At 35.7% G+C, this 17,003-nt stretch overlaps 3 protein-coding genes across 3 annotated transcripts; 2 read left to right on the forward strand and 1 right to left on the reverse strand.

Annotated features, from left to right (window-relative positions):
• Positions 1 to 1,893: 1,893 nt before the first annotated feature.
• Positions 1,894 to 4,474, forward strand: LOC131799783 (zinc finger protein 22-like). The gene is made up of 2 exons (XM_059117480.2): positions 1,894 to 2,039; positions 3,751 to 4,474. Exons 1-2 carry the CDS (start codon positions 1,894 to 1,896, stop codon positions 4,472 to 4,474), a joined length of 870 nt encoding a protein of 289 aa, XP_058973463.2.
• A 1,114-nt stretch (positions 4,475 to 5,588) lies between these two features.
• LOC131799761 (BRISC complex subunit Abraxas 2) lies at positions 5,589 to 14,145 on the forward strand. The gene is made up of 10 exons (XM_059117461.2): positions 5,589 to 5,666; positions 5,741 to 5,831; positions 5,924 to 5,960; positions 7,072 to 7,144; positions 7,876 to 7,987; positions 8,590 to 8,683; positions 9,563 to 9,688; positions 10,269 to 10,353; positions 11,474 to 11,588; positions 11,822 to 14,145. Exons 1-10 carry the CDS (start codon positions 5,595 to 5,597, stop codon positions 12,268 to 12,270), a joined length of 1,254 nt encoding a protein of 417 aa, XP_058973444.2. The 5' UTR covers positions 5,589 to 5,594; the 3' UTR covers positions 12,271 to 14,145.
• Positions 14,146 to 14,888: 743 nt separating this feature from the next.
• On the reverse strand, positions 14,889 to 16,963 carry LOC131799754 (uncharacterized). Its single transcript, XM_059117455.2, has 6 exons — positions 16,819 to 16,963; positions 16,599 to 16,678; positions 15,718 to 15,792; positions 15,488 to 15,554; positions 15,301 to 15,360; positions 14,889 to 15,023 (listed from the first exon to the last, which is right to left on the reverse strand). Exons 1-6 carry the CDS (start codon positions 16,955 to 16,957, stop codon positions 14,965 to 14,967), a joined length of 480 nt encoding a protein of 159 aa, XP_058973438.2. The 5' UTR covers positions 16,958 to 16,963; the 3' UTR covers positions 14,889 to 14,964.
• Between the last annotated feature and the right edge of the window lie 40 nt (positions 16,964 to 17,003).

Genomic DNA, 17,003 nt, shown 5'->3' on the forward strand with positions numbered 1-17,003 from the left:
TATCCGTGGACTTCTGAATAGAAGAAAAAGCTTTAAAGTTTAGACACAATGAGTTGACCAAGCAACCTATGCCTTGAGCGGTGTCGGGTCTATCATGTTTCCGACTTTTCAAGCAGGTGGAGAGGTGATCATAACCAAAACGTTATGTTTATTGTCTCGTCAAGAACAAGCAAACACAAATGACAATTTTATGGCGATAAATAACATGCTAATGATCCTAAAGAAACGGGTTCAGATCATTGTTTATTTATTTATCGCGAGCTAAAAATCTGAATTATTGGCGCGTGTGAAGTGAGCCACAAACACGTGTTGGTTCGTCGCTTGAACAATATAATGTTCAATTATCACTTTCCTGGTAAAAGTAACAAGTTGTTTGTGGCCACTTAAACCCAATTCGAGGAACCGTTGCTTAAATGATTACCATTTAACTTTTACTGGTGGTTAATTCAGCAAAACGCACGTACATAATTTACAAAATAAGTGATCTTTTTATTTTGGTGCTGTCTTCAACTGAGCAGAGAACTATTCCAATTGTGTTCATTGTTTTGAGTTATCATGTCCTGTATAATTATGCTTGAAGTCGCGTTACTGCTTTTTTTATTTCTTCAGTTTTCTAACCTAGAAATCGTACGGTCGGCACAAAGATTTCAGGCACCGGCGAAAGGGAAAATGAAAACTTTGCTACTCTTTCAAGTCAATGGAAATTCGTATCGTTAGAACAAGATACCACGCCATGTCGCGTCCTTTATTGTGGCAACATGTAACAGTCTAATTGCACCCTTTTGAGTTGAAAGGAGTTGTTTTAAGAGGCCTCACAGCGAAACGTTAGGTCTAGCTTATTGTTCAAAGCAACACTTACTCCACAAAGAATTTTCGAGTTAGCTACAGATACGAAACAGATTAGCATAAAGCCTCGCCAGTGAAGTGTGTTTTGCTGGCCGCATGTTGGTTTTCGTCTTACTTACCGTAGAACAAAGAGGCCTGCCGGCGTTTTCGATCATACATTGTTGTTTTTCAAATTTCCTCAAATTAGAAATGATGGCTTTCCCGCTAAGCGGCTCGAGTTTGACATCTTTTTTCAGTGACACAAAAAGTGGTACTCGAAAAGCACCAAGGCGGGGCTCCAAATGGGTGGTAACGTCCCGTTATTTACGATTTGAGTATTTTTCTTGTCAATAGAAACACTTGCTATTGAAATTACAAATTAAGCTAAAATTGGCTTTAAATTGAAGAGGTGGTAGTTCTGTAAATGCTAATTAGGCGGGCAGGCGCATGTATCAATTGTTTTTCCCTGCTCATGACCGCGTAAAAAGACGTGTTAAATGACGAATTACCTTTCAAAAACCGCTTTATATTGCGGTGCAAAACAACTTCTCGTTTATTCTTAGTCACTGCCCTTCCCAGTGAGCAGCGGTTGGCATCCTCAATTATCTGAGAGCGAATATCCTCGAAGATTACCTACGCAGTATTCTGTCAAACTTGAATCGAAGACAGCTAGACAGCGCAGATCGAGAGAAATCTAAACATTAGGAAAAGATAACTTCTGGTAAGTGATTCAAGTTGAACAAATTATGAAGCTGTTGTTTTGGGCTGATTCTTTTTAAAGCACTCGTTAATTTTTCGAAGGGAAGTGTTGCTTTCGAAACTTAATCTCAGTAAGAAATTGAAGTAAGACCAAAGTTTGATGTTCGCATAAGCTTTACCGCAAAGAAAAAGAAATTAATTTGGAAAAATTTGGATTAAATGAACGGGCTAGTTTGGAACCAAATATCTCATGTTTGTCTTTTACTCCCTTTGCTGAGAAGTTTAAGAAAAATACATAATCTTAAAGATAGAGAGATTTTTTTTATTGATGAAATTAACGATCCTCCACAGAAATAAACTCTGCCAAGGATGAGTAATGAACAGACTGTCATTGTGAGAAATTCCGCACAGTCACTTGGCGCGCATGAAGAGAATTTTGCCACCGAGAGAAGGACAACCGATCGTCAGGCCCATATTGGATCTGTGATATCCATCAGTGGAGAGCCAAGCACACCGTAAGTTTTGTTTTAAATTCTCTTCCGATTCCTCTATACAGCCGTCAGTTAGAATAAAATCTTGATTTGTTAGTTATTGAAAACGAAAGAGAAATCTGTTCACATTGTTCATGAAGGTTCTTTAAGGGGTTAACTAACCGTCATCTCTAAAACGGCAAAAAAAAAAACGTTTGGCCATTAGACGTAAAAATTGGTAAATTTAACTGTTACTTATAAAAAAAATTCAACGGTCAACGTTCTTCTTTTAATTGCGATAGGGAGAAATTACCTGTCTGCCGTAAATGGCCAAAATTTCAATTCTATGACGTAAGAGCCATCGTCCCATTGAGACCCCCTGTTCCTGTTACAGGATCAACTCAAGAACTGAAGGAAAAAAATTCGGTATTCCCTCGTATTATTTGATATTTTAAAGAAGATTGTAGAAAATCGTTGGGTTGAATAATTTATCTTACGAAATTCAAGTATTTGGTCAAGAACATACAGCTCTTGCTGCTGATGCTGTTGCCGTAATGGCGGTATCATTTTTATCGTTGTTGTTGTTGTTTTATTTTTAACCTTCGACAAAAGAAAAAGAGAAAAAGAAAATGTTAGGAAAGAAACAGAAACGCACTTTCGTTTGAAATACAACATGCCTGCTAGTGCTTAACTGTTGTACGCAACAACAAAAAATGAAAGCCTTTCTGATCCTCTCAAGCTTTTCGTCACCGATTCTTGTGCTGTAATTTCATTCAGCATTGCCCTGCTCGAACAAACTTTACCTCAGAGCCTGTCTGGTTACTATTGTAGTCGCAAATTCGTAATAGATTTATAGATTTATTGATATAAGTATTTAAAAAAACAGCTGATGATAGAAACAACGTCACTAATAAGTCAGTTTACCTCAAATCGATTTCAGTAATTATCTGATTAACGCCTCCAGGTAAATTAAGTTGCATAATATTTCCTGATGTTTTTGTTTTTTGCATGATGTGGTTTTTCAGATACTAAAAAAAAATTTTCTCTATGCTCAAAAAATAATTTTGGGTAATTTTCATGTTCTACTCAATTATTATCATTTAGACTACGTGCAGTCCCTACTTTGTTGCTCCGTCTGACGTGTAATTCAAAACGAAATGCAGAAAAACATTTTATTAGCGCACCTAAAAAGAGCTATCTAAAGAGAAATTTTTAGGAACAATTGGTTTTTGAACAATTTCAACCAGTCATAGGGGAAATTGGGGAACTTCGATTTATGTGGTAGTTCACGGTAAACAGAAAATAAAGGAATAAAAAAACAAAATCTGGAACTGAATCAATTGATGTCCACTGAAGCGAAGTAACGAGTGGTTTTTATTTGTAATGAGCCTTGTTGCGGATGACGATGACGGTGCCTATATGATATAATAAATCAATTAAAAAACCTCAGTGAACTAAGCTTAAGCAATATTTTCCAAAGGAGTTTGGTAGACATGATGATTATGAATGATTAAATTTTTAAATGAGTGTCGAGCGTCAATGACTTCGCTTGGTGAGTTCTTAATGGCTCCTCGCGATATTTTTCTTTCTTGAGGCTGGCTGTTGTGATATCTTTGGGTTTGGTTATACGACACTCCGGATCGAAAAGTGCTCTGTGTACCTGTGCTCTGTGTGATTATCATGATCTAATAGCCACAGTGTTGAAAGTATCTCCTTACGCCCCCGCTGAAGTAACTTTGCTTTGTTCCTTTTTCAGTTTGTCCCTGATGCATCATCGTTCTGCAATGGAGAGATCTGCGTTCCATCCTGTTCATCATTTCCCCCCAGGCTTTCTCCCTTTCAATCACGGACCCAGCTTGTTCCCTTCCAGTTCCCTGACCTCCCCATACCTTCCCGGACCATCACACGTGGGCATACCTACTTTCGGATCAGCACCAGTTCTGTGCGGTGGCAGTGTTCCATTTCTACGATCATACCAGCCCTACATGCACAAGTTCTTAAACCCAGCAGTTATTGGTTCTTCCAGAGTGTCTCCCAGAGAGCACTCCAGTGATGATGGCCCAAAGAAATGCCCCGTATGCGGGAAATCTTATGCACGATTGTCTACCTTGAGACTGCATTTGCGCACACATAGTGGAGAGAAGCCATACCAGTGCCTGGTTTGTTTAAAGTCCTTCTCTCAAGCCGCCAATCTAACGGCGCATTTCCGCATTCACTCCGGTGAAAAACCATTCAAGTGTCACATCTGCAACCGTCAGTTCTCGCAGTCTTCGTCTGTGACTACGCACATGCGCACTCACAATGGAGAACGACCCTATCGATGTCGTGTGTGCACAAAGGCGTTCGCGGATAGTTCCACGCTCACTAAACACATGCGCACTCACACCGGTGAGAAACCTTACCAGTGCGATGTTTGTTACCAAAGGTTTTCCCAGTCGGGGAATCTTAATCGCCACAAGCGAATACACAACGACGCATAAAAACATTGTACATCTTTAAGACAAAATTTATTGTGATTTAAATGCATAACTCACCCACTTTATATCACGCGATTGCGGTGGCTACTTAACGTCACGTGGTGCAAAATTACTGGACAGTTATCACCCAATAACTCCCGTATTTTTGTGCATGTTAAAATCGTGGTAGCTTATGCATCTATATGATTGTAAGAAATAATGTCATGAATTAGCCGTAAGTTTTGAACAAATATATTGTAAGCCTATTTAAAGTACAACAGAGGTTAATAAACCGAAAAAAAGGGTCACATACAGATTTGTTATCCATAATTCTGAGTAATTCATTTTGCAATTAGTTGAAGTTAGATTTTCTGTATTTTCTCTCAATCCTAAATAAAAGCCAAGAAAACGCTATATATATATATGTGTGTGTGTGTGTTTGTCAAGAATTTGATTCTTGGATGCTCTTAAAAGAATAGGGAATATTATTCCGAAAAGGCTTTGGAACAAAGAAATAAAGAAACCTTGTTTAAAATTTAACCTTAAGTTATCGCTAATCGGCCTTAAAAGCTCTTTACCTTCGTAAGGGATATGTTCATTTTTTTTTTAATTAAAAAACGGTTGTAGTTTTTTTATTAGGCGAATTACAGGGAAAGAAGAGAAATCATACATCCGAACTGAGTTTTGGGTAATTTTTTTACAATTTTCGACTTCGGCACTGATGCCAATCTTCGTGTATGGGCCCGGAGGTGATAGGTTTTGTCTTCTGAACGAGATACCAAATAAGAGATTAATGGGGATGGAGAAAAGTGAGTAGAAATTCAGGAATCCTTCCATGTAAAATCTTAACTTAGATCCACATGGAACCTGTTTGATTATTTAGCTTTGGCAGAAGTCAGAAGGATGTGCGTCTAGTCGATTGTGATGTGACTTCGTGCATCTTCCAGATAAAAGAAGATTAATTGAAAGCAGAAAAAATCCAGAAGCAAATAAAAGCAAAATATGAAAAAAACGTTAAAAAAAATATCAATCAAACAGTGCGATACTGAGCCTGCAACCGAGGAATTGTGAAGGACAGTGGTTTTTACACTTCCGAAAATCCTGGTCATGTACTTCTAAATCTAGTGTAGCTAATTGATTAAAGATGGAGGTCTATGTTTCTGGTTGTGTGTTCTCATCGCTGGTCTACGAACTAGAGAATAGCATAGGAGATGTCGTGAGTGCAGTAATGTTGATTTGCGAAATAATTTTGAGCTGCAGTTTATGTTTTTTTTAATCCTATCTTGCTAGGAGGGGCTCTTATTGGGCCAAATTACAAGCCGTATCACCAACACAATCACAGATTCACAATCCGAAAACTTGACACACGAGCGAGTTGCAAGTAAGTTCCGCATTTGTTTGCATTATCTACCGTTCTTTTCCTCCAGGATAATTGTTTGTGTTAATAACTCTTTTAATATACTCCACTTACAGCGATTCAAGGGTTTGTTCCTTTTGGCAAAGTTCACAGGTAAGTAGTTAGATTACGATCAGGAATTTAGCGGAAGTGACTGACTATTGACAGAGGTGGTAATTTTGCAATTATGCGTATATTAAATTCATACGAACAAGGCTACACTTGCCACATGCTTTGCTAACTTTAAGGGTATTATGTAGTTTAATAACAAACAAGGACGTCTCATCGCTGGGATTTTAACTTAATTAACACAACGAAAATAAAGTTGGTAATACAACTTTTCAAATCATACCTGCATGATAAGGAAAGGGAGTTTCTAAAACTGACGTCAGGGGCTAAAGCTAGAAACGTCAGTTTTAAAACTCTTTGCAGTGGCCAATTTATATTATCAACTCATTTGGTAAACCAAAAAAATTTTGCAATACCCCACTGATGCAGCTCTACAGTTTATTTAGAAACTTACCCCCTTATTGATCAGGAGAGTTACTGTTACTAATAAATTTAGAATGACCAAATGATTTCAAATAAATTAGATTGATAACACTTATACTTGCCCACTTCAGGCCTTGGAAGTTTACTTATGTTAAAAAGTATATATAGAATGAGTGGAAAAAGCTCTAACCTCCTCACCTGCAGAAAAAATAAATAGTTGAATGCATTTGAAATTGACTTTTTTTGGCATGGTATTTGAAAGTAAAATGTCAAGCTAATCTATCTTGTTATTTCTCAAAAAAAAAACTGCAAAACTTAGGAATTAAATGCTTACCAACCATGTAACTATCTGGTCACATGCCTGAAAATTTTCCTGAACTAAAAGAAATTGAAAAAAGGAATGAGTTATATCCCTGGGCCCAGTTTTTCAGCCAATTAGTGCTAGCCCAGGGTTCAACTTTAATCGGGGTTTCTATATTTCTCTGTTTAAAAGCCCTTTTGGAATAATTCTCCCAATTCTTTTTAGAGCATTCAATCATCAAATTGTACTCAAATGGACTTAACCTGAATATTCTTTTAAAGCTTTTGGATCTGAAATAAAATTTCACACTAACCCTGGGTTATCTAAACCCAGCTTTAAGAAACCTGGCCCTGGTCCCTCAATTCAAGCTATGGCCATGTAATGATTAATGATCTTAGTAACAATATGACCTTTATTTATTTTTACAAACAGTTTTTACACCAATAGTGGGCACATATTAGAGGAAACTATTTCAAAGGAACTTAATGATAATGAAAAGAGTGAAGTAAGTATGATAAAATAATTATGATGATAAAGAACATGTATTCACCCCAAATATATAGTGGGTTCACTATTATTATTATATTTTACTTCCAACTTTGCATTTCTAGTGTTCTGATTGGTTCACTCAACACCAGTCATCAGCTCATATCCTGAGTCACCTTAAATGGAAATGCATTTTGCCAAATATTGTGGAGCTGAAAAAAGGCTCCGAATATCCAAACATTCATGATGTAATGAAATTTAATTAACTAATCATTCTATGCATGCTTGCTGGATATGAGATTAGTTATAGCCAACTTAATACTATGTGCCTGATTTGTTATTTACGATCTCATATTCCCCAAGCCTGCTTATGGAATAATTGTTAATTGTTATTAATAATTTAGCTTCTCACTTTGTGGTGATATGATTTCTTTCTACCACCTTAATGGCTCCAAAACTACTGGTAATCAGACTATAGTTTGTCATAACCCTTTCACTCTAGAGATCTCTTTAGTACAAGTAATTCTCCTTACCATATGTAACACATTGCTTACAATTTTAGTTCTGAGAATGTAGTGTTAGATCAAATGGCAACCCTCTTATTGATATTGTGTTTATTCTCACCATTTGCCTTCTTGATTTGGTATTGACATTGTAAAGAGAAAATATGTCTTGGTCACTCATGGGAGTTAAAGGGTTAAAGGCAGGATAACTCGCATTGATACTTTTTGTTGTTATTTGCCATTGCAGAAAGTCATTGGTTGGTTTTCATTTCGTCGAAATACTCAAGGACAGGTGTCTATGAGGGAAAGATTTATCCATCACAATCTCATTGCAAAGCTCAACTATACCCCTTCCAAAGGTGTGGATAAAAATGCACTACATGTATGATGAAATTTTCCATCCTTTTGATTGGAAAAAAAAATCCTTTTGACTTTGCATTTTTCTGGTTAAATCTAGTTGTATCACACTTTTTAGTGATACCCTGGTTTTATAATTTCCCTGCTCTAATGCTCCATCCATTTACATGTTTTGAAGAATTTGCTGACTTCTTGAAGGATATGGCAACAACTTGATCTTGTATGACTTGCAAATGTTTATATTAACTACTTGTGTCTTTCATGGGAGTAGGGCAGAAACATGAAGGTTATCAAGTTTTCTCATAATATTATGGTGGAATCTGTTCTTTTGTGGAAGTAGTCAAAGCCCTTTATGGTACCTGAGCAGTGTACACAAGACATTAAAAAAAAGGGACAAATATAATTGAGTAATTACTGTGTTGTGATTTAAACATATTTTAGGTAAACCAGTTTCAAATCATAATGTTTTAACAATGAAAAGCACAAATTGATTTGGGTTGAAATCATTTTAGCTGAAATTTATTTAAACTGCAACAGTTACAGTTTCTTTAATGTAGATAGTATCACAGAATGATGTTAATGGTAGCATTTTTTCTTCTTAAAGAATTCCTCTTAGCAATCTTTACATCACACATGTCCAGGGATCTGTCCTCACACAAATTTGACTACTGCTTTTGTTGTTCTGCTGAGAGAGAAGGGTATGTCTGAATTATAATAATTTTGGATTTTTTTAGGGAGATATTTTCTGCAAAATGTATTTTAAAACTTGTGAAATTACATATCAATCAGTAATGCTAAAAGGACAGTCAGGTAGTTGGCACTGACTCCTGCTTACCTGATATACTGTAAGTGTACTGGACTGTATGTAGAGGAGGGATACACATATTTATGGCTTGTTTTGTTTGCTGGACTAAATTTTCTGTAAGAGATGAATTAAATGCTCTCTCAACAGTTGTTTAGACATACAAAACTGTTATCTTAGTTTATACAGCACCACCACTGTTACTGGTCACCAACTAAAGAGGCTCTAGATTGTTAAACAAATTCTCACTCTCAGCTCCTTAAGAAATGTATAGAGAACAGTATGGGGAATATACATACTGTTGTTAGGGTGTAAATGGTTATAGGTACCACACGTGGCTGGCTTCACAGTGAGACGAGTTGCAGAGAAGTTGCTTAGTTTAATATCCCTTGCAAATTTTGTTTGTGTCTGTTGCTCCAGTTGCTGTGTAATACTGAGTGAGAACTTGATTAACTTTTTTTCAAGTATCACTTGCTGTAGAAATACGAGGCAGTTTCTTACATGTACATGTACATGTAACTTTTGTTGTGACAAAATTGAAAGAGAAGAAAAACTACCATGAGCAACTAGACCCTAAATGCTGAACCTTGTGAGTTGGTGCAAGTAACTGTTGGCTGTAGCGAACTCCTGATCGTGGGTCAAATATCATGTTTGTGGGGCCCCCCAGCTTTCCTTCATAGTGATTTTTGAGAAGAGATGGAAGTTTATGGCTTCCCTTTTTAAAGTTTGTTTCTGGACATCTTTCTTAATGTTGTAGTCACACTCTTCCCCACAGGTTTTTTGAACCAGTTCAGGTACAGATATTAAACCTTGGAGATACATCACATTCTGAGTATAGACTTAACTGTCACTCTGCCCAAGCCACATCCAGTCTTTTTCATGAAGTGATAGACTCTTACAGGTAACAAGCACAGATAAAGTGTACTGTACATCACCTAGAATGCTGCTATTTAAAGATCAGAATAACTGCATTCCTCAGAGATACTTGAACCCTTCACTTAAGCAATCCATTTTATATAATATATAATAATTGCTTAATTTATTTGTTTTAATCATATGGGTAGCTTGTGCATCCTTTTTGGGGATTTTGTGGGTAGCCATTGATCTGAAAAATAAGTTCTCACAGAAAAAACATTTAACATGATAAAAGGCTGTGAAATTTATCTGCCCTTTTTCTAATAGTAAGACCATTGTTGCAGAAGTGATCAAAGTCAAATTTGTAAAAAAATGCTGATTCAGAAATTACACTTGAAAAACAAAATGTGACAGCTTTAGGCCTTGGATGATCAATACTGCAGGCTTTAGAAATCACAATTTTACACTTATTTAATTTTATGTTTAAGGATTTTTAGGTATGAGAAATGTACTTGACAACTTTTTAATCATTTTCATATGAATCAGACAAATAGTTTAGGTCTTAGATGTTTAGTGAGAAAGTGGTTTGATACTGGTTCTAAGACTTGATCTGTTATTCCTTACAGAAATGAGTTTGTTGACGATAAAGGATGTATACAACAGTCCTCCAATATGCATGGCATGTACATAACAATGATGAAAAGGTTGCAGGTGTGAATTTAAAGTATCTTGTATGTTAAATTGATGATTAAGGTTCCCTTGACAGTGGAGGGGGAGGGGCTACTAAACAGGGATTCTTACATAATTGTGCAAAGGACTAGTCAAACCTTATCAAGTACGTTGTGTTTGTAGCACAAAAGCCCATGCAAATCTTCACCCCATCATTTATGATGACTCTTGTTAAGACATTGATTGACTTTTGCAAAAACCTTTATGTTAATCAATTTTATTGCAAACACTATACTCTCCTTTAAATTCTGGGTTGAAATTTGTTGTTGCCAATAGATGTTGATTGACATGGGTAAAGTGCTGGAAGATTGAACAATTGCGTGGGTTGTAGGTTTCTGCAAATTATGCATGTTTTCTTTCCCCTGGGACTCAGAATCTTCTGTGAAAACAACTGTTTGCTCTCTTAGAGCTCTACTTATTACTTTGCTGTTAGTTATTTGTCAGTAAAAGATGTTTTACCTATAAAAGCAGTATAATATTGTTGACTTTACATATAAGTATAAGACATTAGTGGAAAAATGTTATCCATCAATTTGATGATGGATTTATAACAAAACATAACTTGTTACATAGCCACAAACTAACATAGTTAGTAAGTTATTATGATATTTTAAAGAATCTTGAGAAAATGTTCTCAGGGTAATGCAATTTGATTACAGAATGAAGCATATGGTTAGGGGAGGGTTTTACCCATGGGGTTGGCATTTGGGTCTGCTTTGGGTAGGCATGTGTCCCCTGATTTTCAAATTTGGAGCTGTATTGAGAAAGAATTCACACCCAAAACCATACATCATGCTAAAAATAGCTCAGATTTGAACCCTTGTTGGAGAAATTTTAGTGGTTTGTGTGAGAAAAGATGGTTTCTCTGTGCTCAAAATGTCACGTCCTCCTCAGGAAAATTTCTCTTAAATGGACACCTTGCACTAAAGTAAGAGTTCAATACCTTGGCCCCATTGGGCAGCAAATACCTGTACACTAGGTATAGAACATACCTGTATACTGAGTGTTTTCGAGGGGTTCCCTCAGGATTCGCTTTGAACAATAGAAAATTTTGCTTGTGCTTTTAATTTCATGAGGTAAGCAGTTTATTTTATCTCCCAAGAATTTAGTTGAAGTTGTAAAAGGTAGTGAAACCACTGTGTCTTCATTGAATGAAGAAGTAGAAAATAGAAGAAAGGAACTGGAAGAGTGTCGTAAGGACCTTTCAAGGAAAAATGGTAACTGAAACATCACTGCTTCTTTTAACTACTTAATAAATTAATTAAGGGGGTAGAAAATTGTTACAACTACAAGTCTGTTGCTAAGTAAATCAAAGGTTGCAGAGTTTGTTTGATCCATGCTCCATTTAATTGTTTTGAACAGCAACATGTGGAAGACTCAAAATTAAAACTAACCCCACTCATGTCATACAGATGTTAATTTGGGACTACTCTACTTTTTATTGTAACAGCTTCCTACGAAGTGGATGAAAAACGGCCTCTCCAGCCTAATTCTCTATTAAGTGAATCCAACCAGGAGAAAGAAGAAGCAGAAAGAACTTTTGAAACACATGGATCAAATTTGCCTGGTGATGATAACAAATCTATAGCTTCTGTTCCAGCTAGTGATAGTGAATTGGGAGAGAAAAATGACCAAGGAATTTCTGAGGAAAATACAGATGCCACTGCAGAAGGATCACCAAATGTGAACTCTCCCAGTTTTAACAGAAGGCGGAAACAAAGAACCCCTGCTAGAGTTGTTGTTCGTTATGTTCAGCCAGTAGTGGCTGACGATGATGATGTCACAGATGATGAAACACAGCCATATTCTATAGAGGATAAAATTACAGGAAGTGGACCAGACTATGAAGAAAAACTCTCTCAAAATCTTGCAATGGAGACGTCGTCACCAGTTTTCTGACAGCAGGGAAGATATTTTAAAGATTCTTATGTTGTATAAACTTTTGATACAATAATACCTTGCAACACATTTACTGGTCTAAGTTTATAATAATTATGAATAGTTAGGCCTTTGTCCATTAAACAAATGAATATTATTATTCTAAAAATCACAGAGAGATTGCCACAAACTGTATTCTTATGTTTTTTAAGTTGATATACAAAGGTAAAACTTGCTTCCTCCTCATTGCATGTGTTTCTATAAATTGACTTTTTCTTTTATCAAAAATTATGTAGAAGGGAATCAAGTTTGCTGTGTTATTGCAGATTAATAGGCCATGATCAACAACAACACAGTCAAGTGTGTGATCTCAGACTAAGTGAATGTGTTTTATGGAGACAAACTACTACACTGTATGTTACACTAAAATGAGGCTGCTCTAAAAAATAAGAAACTGATCAATCAAAAACTGATGGGAAACCTAGTTGTGAATTAATGGATGGCATTCATGTATGTTGGAAAAGTTATAATATACAAAGAATAGATATTTTGGATGCTAGCTTAAAACCATGTGTTGAAATAGGTTTTGTTGTTCTTCTGTCAGTAACTTTGTTTGATACTGATAGGAATGAGTTTGTAGTGTGGTGTAAGATTAGCTCAAAATTTAAGTAGAACTATGTCATCCCAATTCAATGTTTTCTGTTTAGCTATTCTTTTGATTGGTCAGTTTTTGTCCAATTGGCTTCAGTTATTAGCATCATTGCAGTTGAAAACTTTGCTTAGCAAACTGCAGATACAGGGGTAGTAAGAGGTTTGTCTACAAAGTTAGATAGGACACTTTTTGTTAAATTTCACAAGTCACGTAATTGAACAATCTTATTTTTGCACATCTCTCTCAAAATAAGTTTGAATGATACTCTTCATAATAACTGCAGGTGAAACTATCCTTCAGTACAACAGTACTGAAATAATTAGGACTACATTTATTTAGCCAGTTAACACATTTTTTATAAGATAAAAACCATTAAAGTCCTGGCTTTGTTTAAGGTTCTAGGGAATCAACCCTCCAGGAAGAAAATAATCTCACCTGTGATCTGTTAGAGAAAACTATCACTTGCCTGCTTAAGATTTTTGCAACTATGATTATTACTAACAGTAGTTTTCCAAATTTTCTACAAAGTTTATGAAATTTGTTAAAAGCGCTGCAAGCATGTACTTCACTAAATAATATCAGTGGATATTTTAATCCTAACTGCTTGAGATTTTATTTTTCTGTGTTTTGTGCTCATTGTCACATTTCAATACTCAAAACAGTGGGTCAAATAAAAATTTGATCTACAGACATAAAACAAAACCAACACAGCACCACAGTTTCTTAAGGAACTTACCCTTCACCCATTTATCTTTCCCTGAAAGCATAAAAGTGTAATGTGTTAACTGTATTACATACAGTTATTACAATCTGGATGAACAGTTTTTTTTTTCACGAATTCCTATTTATTCATAGCCTGGCAAATATTTTGATAGCCTTCCTTTTTTTAATTTTTTTTTTTTTAGCAGAGTTGCATTCAACCTTGAACATAGCCTTCTTAGGGACAGCTCATTTGAAACATTCATAATACAGGAATAACTCTAATTTACCTATTGAAGACATGGTTACTGTTAAATATTAATAGCATGGCTGATATTTAGAACAAAACAATGCAGTGTTTTTAACTATTGCAAATAAGGATTGTGTATTATTAAGACCTGTATAATGAATCACTAGTCTCTTTTTAAATACAGATTTACCACTTATGGGCAAAAGATATTTTAAATTTTGCATGTTTTATGTACTGACTACAAACTTGTCACACATTCATTTTATATTGCAATATTAAAACAGAGCTGATTATATTATCTACAAAAAATTGACTCAAAAAAGCATTGCTTGGCAGAGCTAATTTCTTTTTCCCAGGGCGTTCATACCCATCCTCTTTCTCCCTGATATACATTTCACATGTACACACCTGTCTCCAGTTCAGCCCACACAGGACTGGAAATAATCAGGATAATTTTTGGAAAAGCTTCACATTGCTTCAATCAATAGATTTCTAGGAACTGAGTAGGGTGCCATTATGCATGTGTTTGCCTCTCTGTGACGTTGTTCAGGATCGATAATGGACTTTTCTTCATGTGAAGGTTGGGTTTGTTGTTAGTTCACGACCTTGTTTTGCAAATTTTTCCTCTTAGTTCTCTGATTTTCCTTACAGACCAATCCTGATACGCAAATCAATTTTGCATGCTCTCTAGAGTTGAACCTTTCCACTTACACAGGGCAGAAAAATCATACATTTTCCTTGAAATTAAAGGCTGGTCATAAGAGTGAGTGACACTGTTTGCGGCTGAAATGCTCGTTTTCACCAGATAATGAGACTATAACTCTTTACATCATGAATAATATTTTGTATCTACCACATAGAGCTGTTGCTAGTGGTGCATTCTAATCCTCATTATTTCATCACCCCCCAAAAATTATTTTTAAAGTGGTCAAACCTGGTTTAGCAGATGCTAGTGAAACATAATTATGCAGCAATATGTTTCCCACATACCCTTAATACTTTGTCAAAAGAGTCGAGTTCAACAAAAAGATACCAAGGTCACTATTAATTTTGATTTTATTTACAAAATAGTAATGTAGGTGTAACCAGGGCCAAAACTATTTTTAAATTGCTGCTAGAATAACTGTGGGTCCTCATGGAAGTCAAGGTACTTCATGGTAACAGGCATGAAACCTGAAAACAATCAAACAGAGAAATAAGGAATTGCTCAAAGTGGAGCAAAAAGTTCTAAACAAGCAGTCACAGGTAACCCTTTAATGCCCAAGAGTGATGAGCATCTAATTTCTCCCAACAGTATCACTCCTGAATAAAACATTAAGGTCATGAGATTAAAAGAAATGATCATTAATTATCCTTGAAAGTACCATAAGAAACATGTAGAGAACAGTATGGAGTATTTTCTAACTGATGTTGGTGCATTAAAGGTTAAAATAAGGGACTCACTCCTTACCCATGGCTCTAGCTCTTCTAATGTTTTTTCCAATTTCTTTTTGTTTTTTATGACACAAACCTTCCAAGACAAGAATTTTGCAGTTATTAAAATGGTATACAACACTACTAAGCAAACTATGATTAGAAAAATAGCTCTGTCTAGAGCTACAAAAATAGTTAATTTTGTAGGTGATACACAAACTAACCTGTAAGAGTGCGTCCATAAATTCTACCAGTATGAGGTGAAACAAACTGGGACAGTAAACGGACATTCTGTAGGTACACAAGGATAAATTATAAATACAAGAATATAACAAATACCTTACTATTCACACATGCACTTCACAAGCTCGACTGCCATTTGTGACCAAAATGACAATTTATACTTTTAACTTTAGCCTCTTACAGACCATGTAATGGTTATTTAATAACTTACTTTGTAGTCAATTTCCACATCTCCCCTCATTGGACAAAGTAAACAGCCAGTTGGCCTGTCTTCTTCATCTAACCTCTGATCAAAATAAAGAGGAACAATTGAAAAAAAATGGAGTTTACATCTGTGGGATTGTTATCACATCACACTTAAATCTATTCAACTGTTCTGATTCAATATTACTACCTAAGTACTCAATTAATTATATTTAATATCTTATAGCACAGTAAGAGGGCAATTGACAATCTATATTTCCAATATTTAAATTAGTTTTACTTTTTTTCCTTCTTGTTTTCATTTGTATTTTGTTATAAAAGATAATTCATTTCATCACTCATGTTCAAGATCACATTAAAATATTTTATCACCTATGAAGTTCTGTGCAGCTTTGGTTGATTGTCAAATAATATTGTAAGTTTGTAGAGGTTGGTAAGGCAAATTAGCTCATTCTCAAAATCTGCTGTTTTTAGTGTCATCCCCTTCTTGAAGCAAATAGCAATTGGTGCCAACAAACGACTTATGCATGTGAGATCAGCTGTATCAAACTTGCACTGTGGTTTACCCAACTTCTTAACTTATCTTTTAGTTGACAACCACCAATTTGTAAGCAAGTCATCAACTACTTCACACTGGTCGTAATTTGTAAGTTTTAAAACAATCATTCCAGGAGAAACAGTTGTCAGTGGACTGGTTTCCTTGTGAGCCAGACATAAAATTAAAGGTTTCCTCAAACTATCTACTAAGAACAGAAGTGGCTTATTCTATTTTGCGAAACGAAACGAAAATAAACCAGGCGAGATGTAACAAAACTAAGGAATAATGCGGTATACTATCAACAGAAGTGCAACTGAAAAAATTCCATGCTTGTCCTGTCATACACATACCTCTAGTTTCGCCTGTAACTGGTTCAATTTAAACCGGCGAAGCATCCTTTTTCTCCGGGTGTTGTGATACTGTTTGCTATCTGCAATGAAAAACCATTTTCAGCTAATATGATTCGATGAATCAAAGAGACATAACTAAGTGGCCTTATATTTAAGAGTTAAGCGTTAGCTACAATGCATCACTTGAAAATGAAAATAAGAACGCATTCATCACGTTTACCTGACGTGCTTACGTGGAAACTGTGGCTTAAGACGGCTGTAAACGAACGCAGAGGGGCTAAAAAGTTATTTGTGTTTTTCAGTGCTAGCGAAATCAGTGGAGATCCACAGAACACTCTCGGTACCCTAATGGCCGCCATCTTTAATTTTTTGACGAGGGCGATGAGATGGCGGGCTCATAGAATC

The sequence above is a fragment of the Pocillopora verrucosa genome, chromosome 1, assembly GCF_036669915.1.
Source record: "Pocillopora verrucosa isolate sample1 chromosome 1, ASM3666991v2, whole genome shotgun sequence".
Lineage (NCBI taxonomy): Eukaryota > Metazoa > Cnidaria > Anthozoa > Scleractinia > Pocilloporidae > Pocillopora > Pocillopora verrucosa.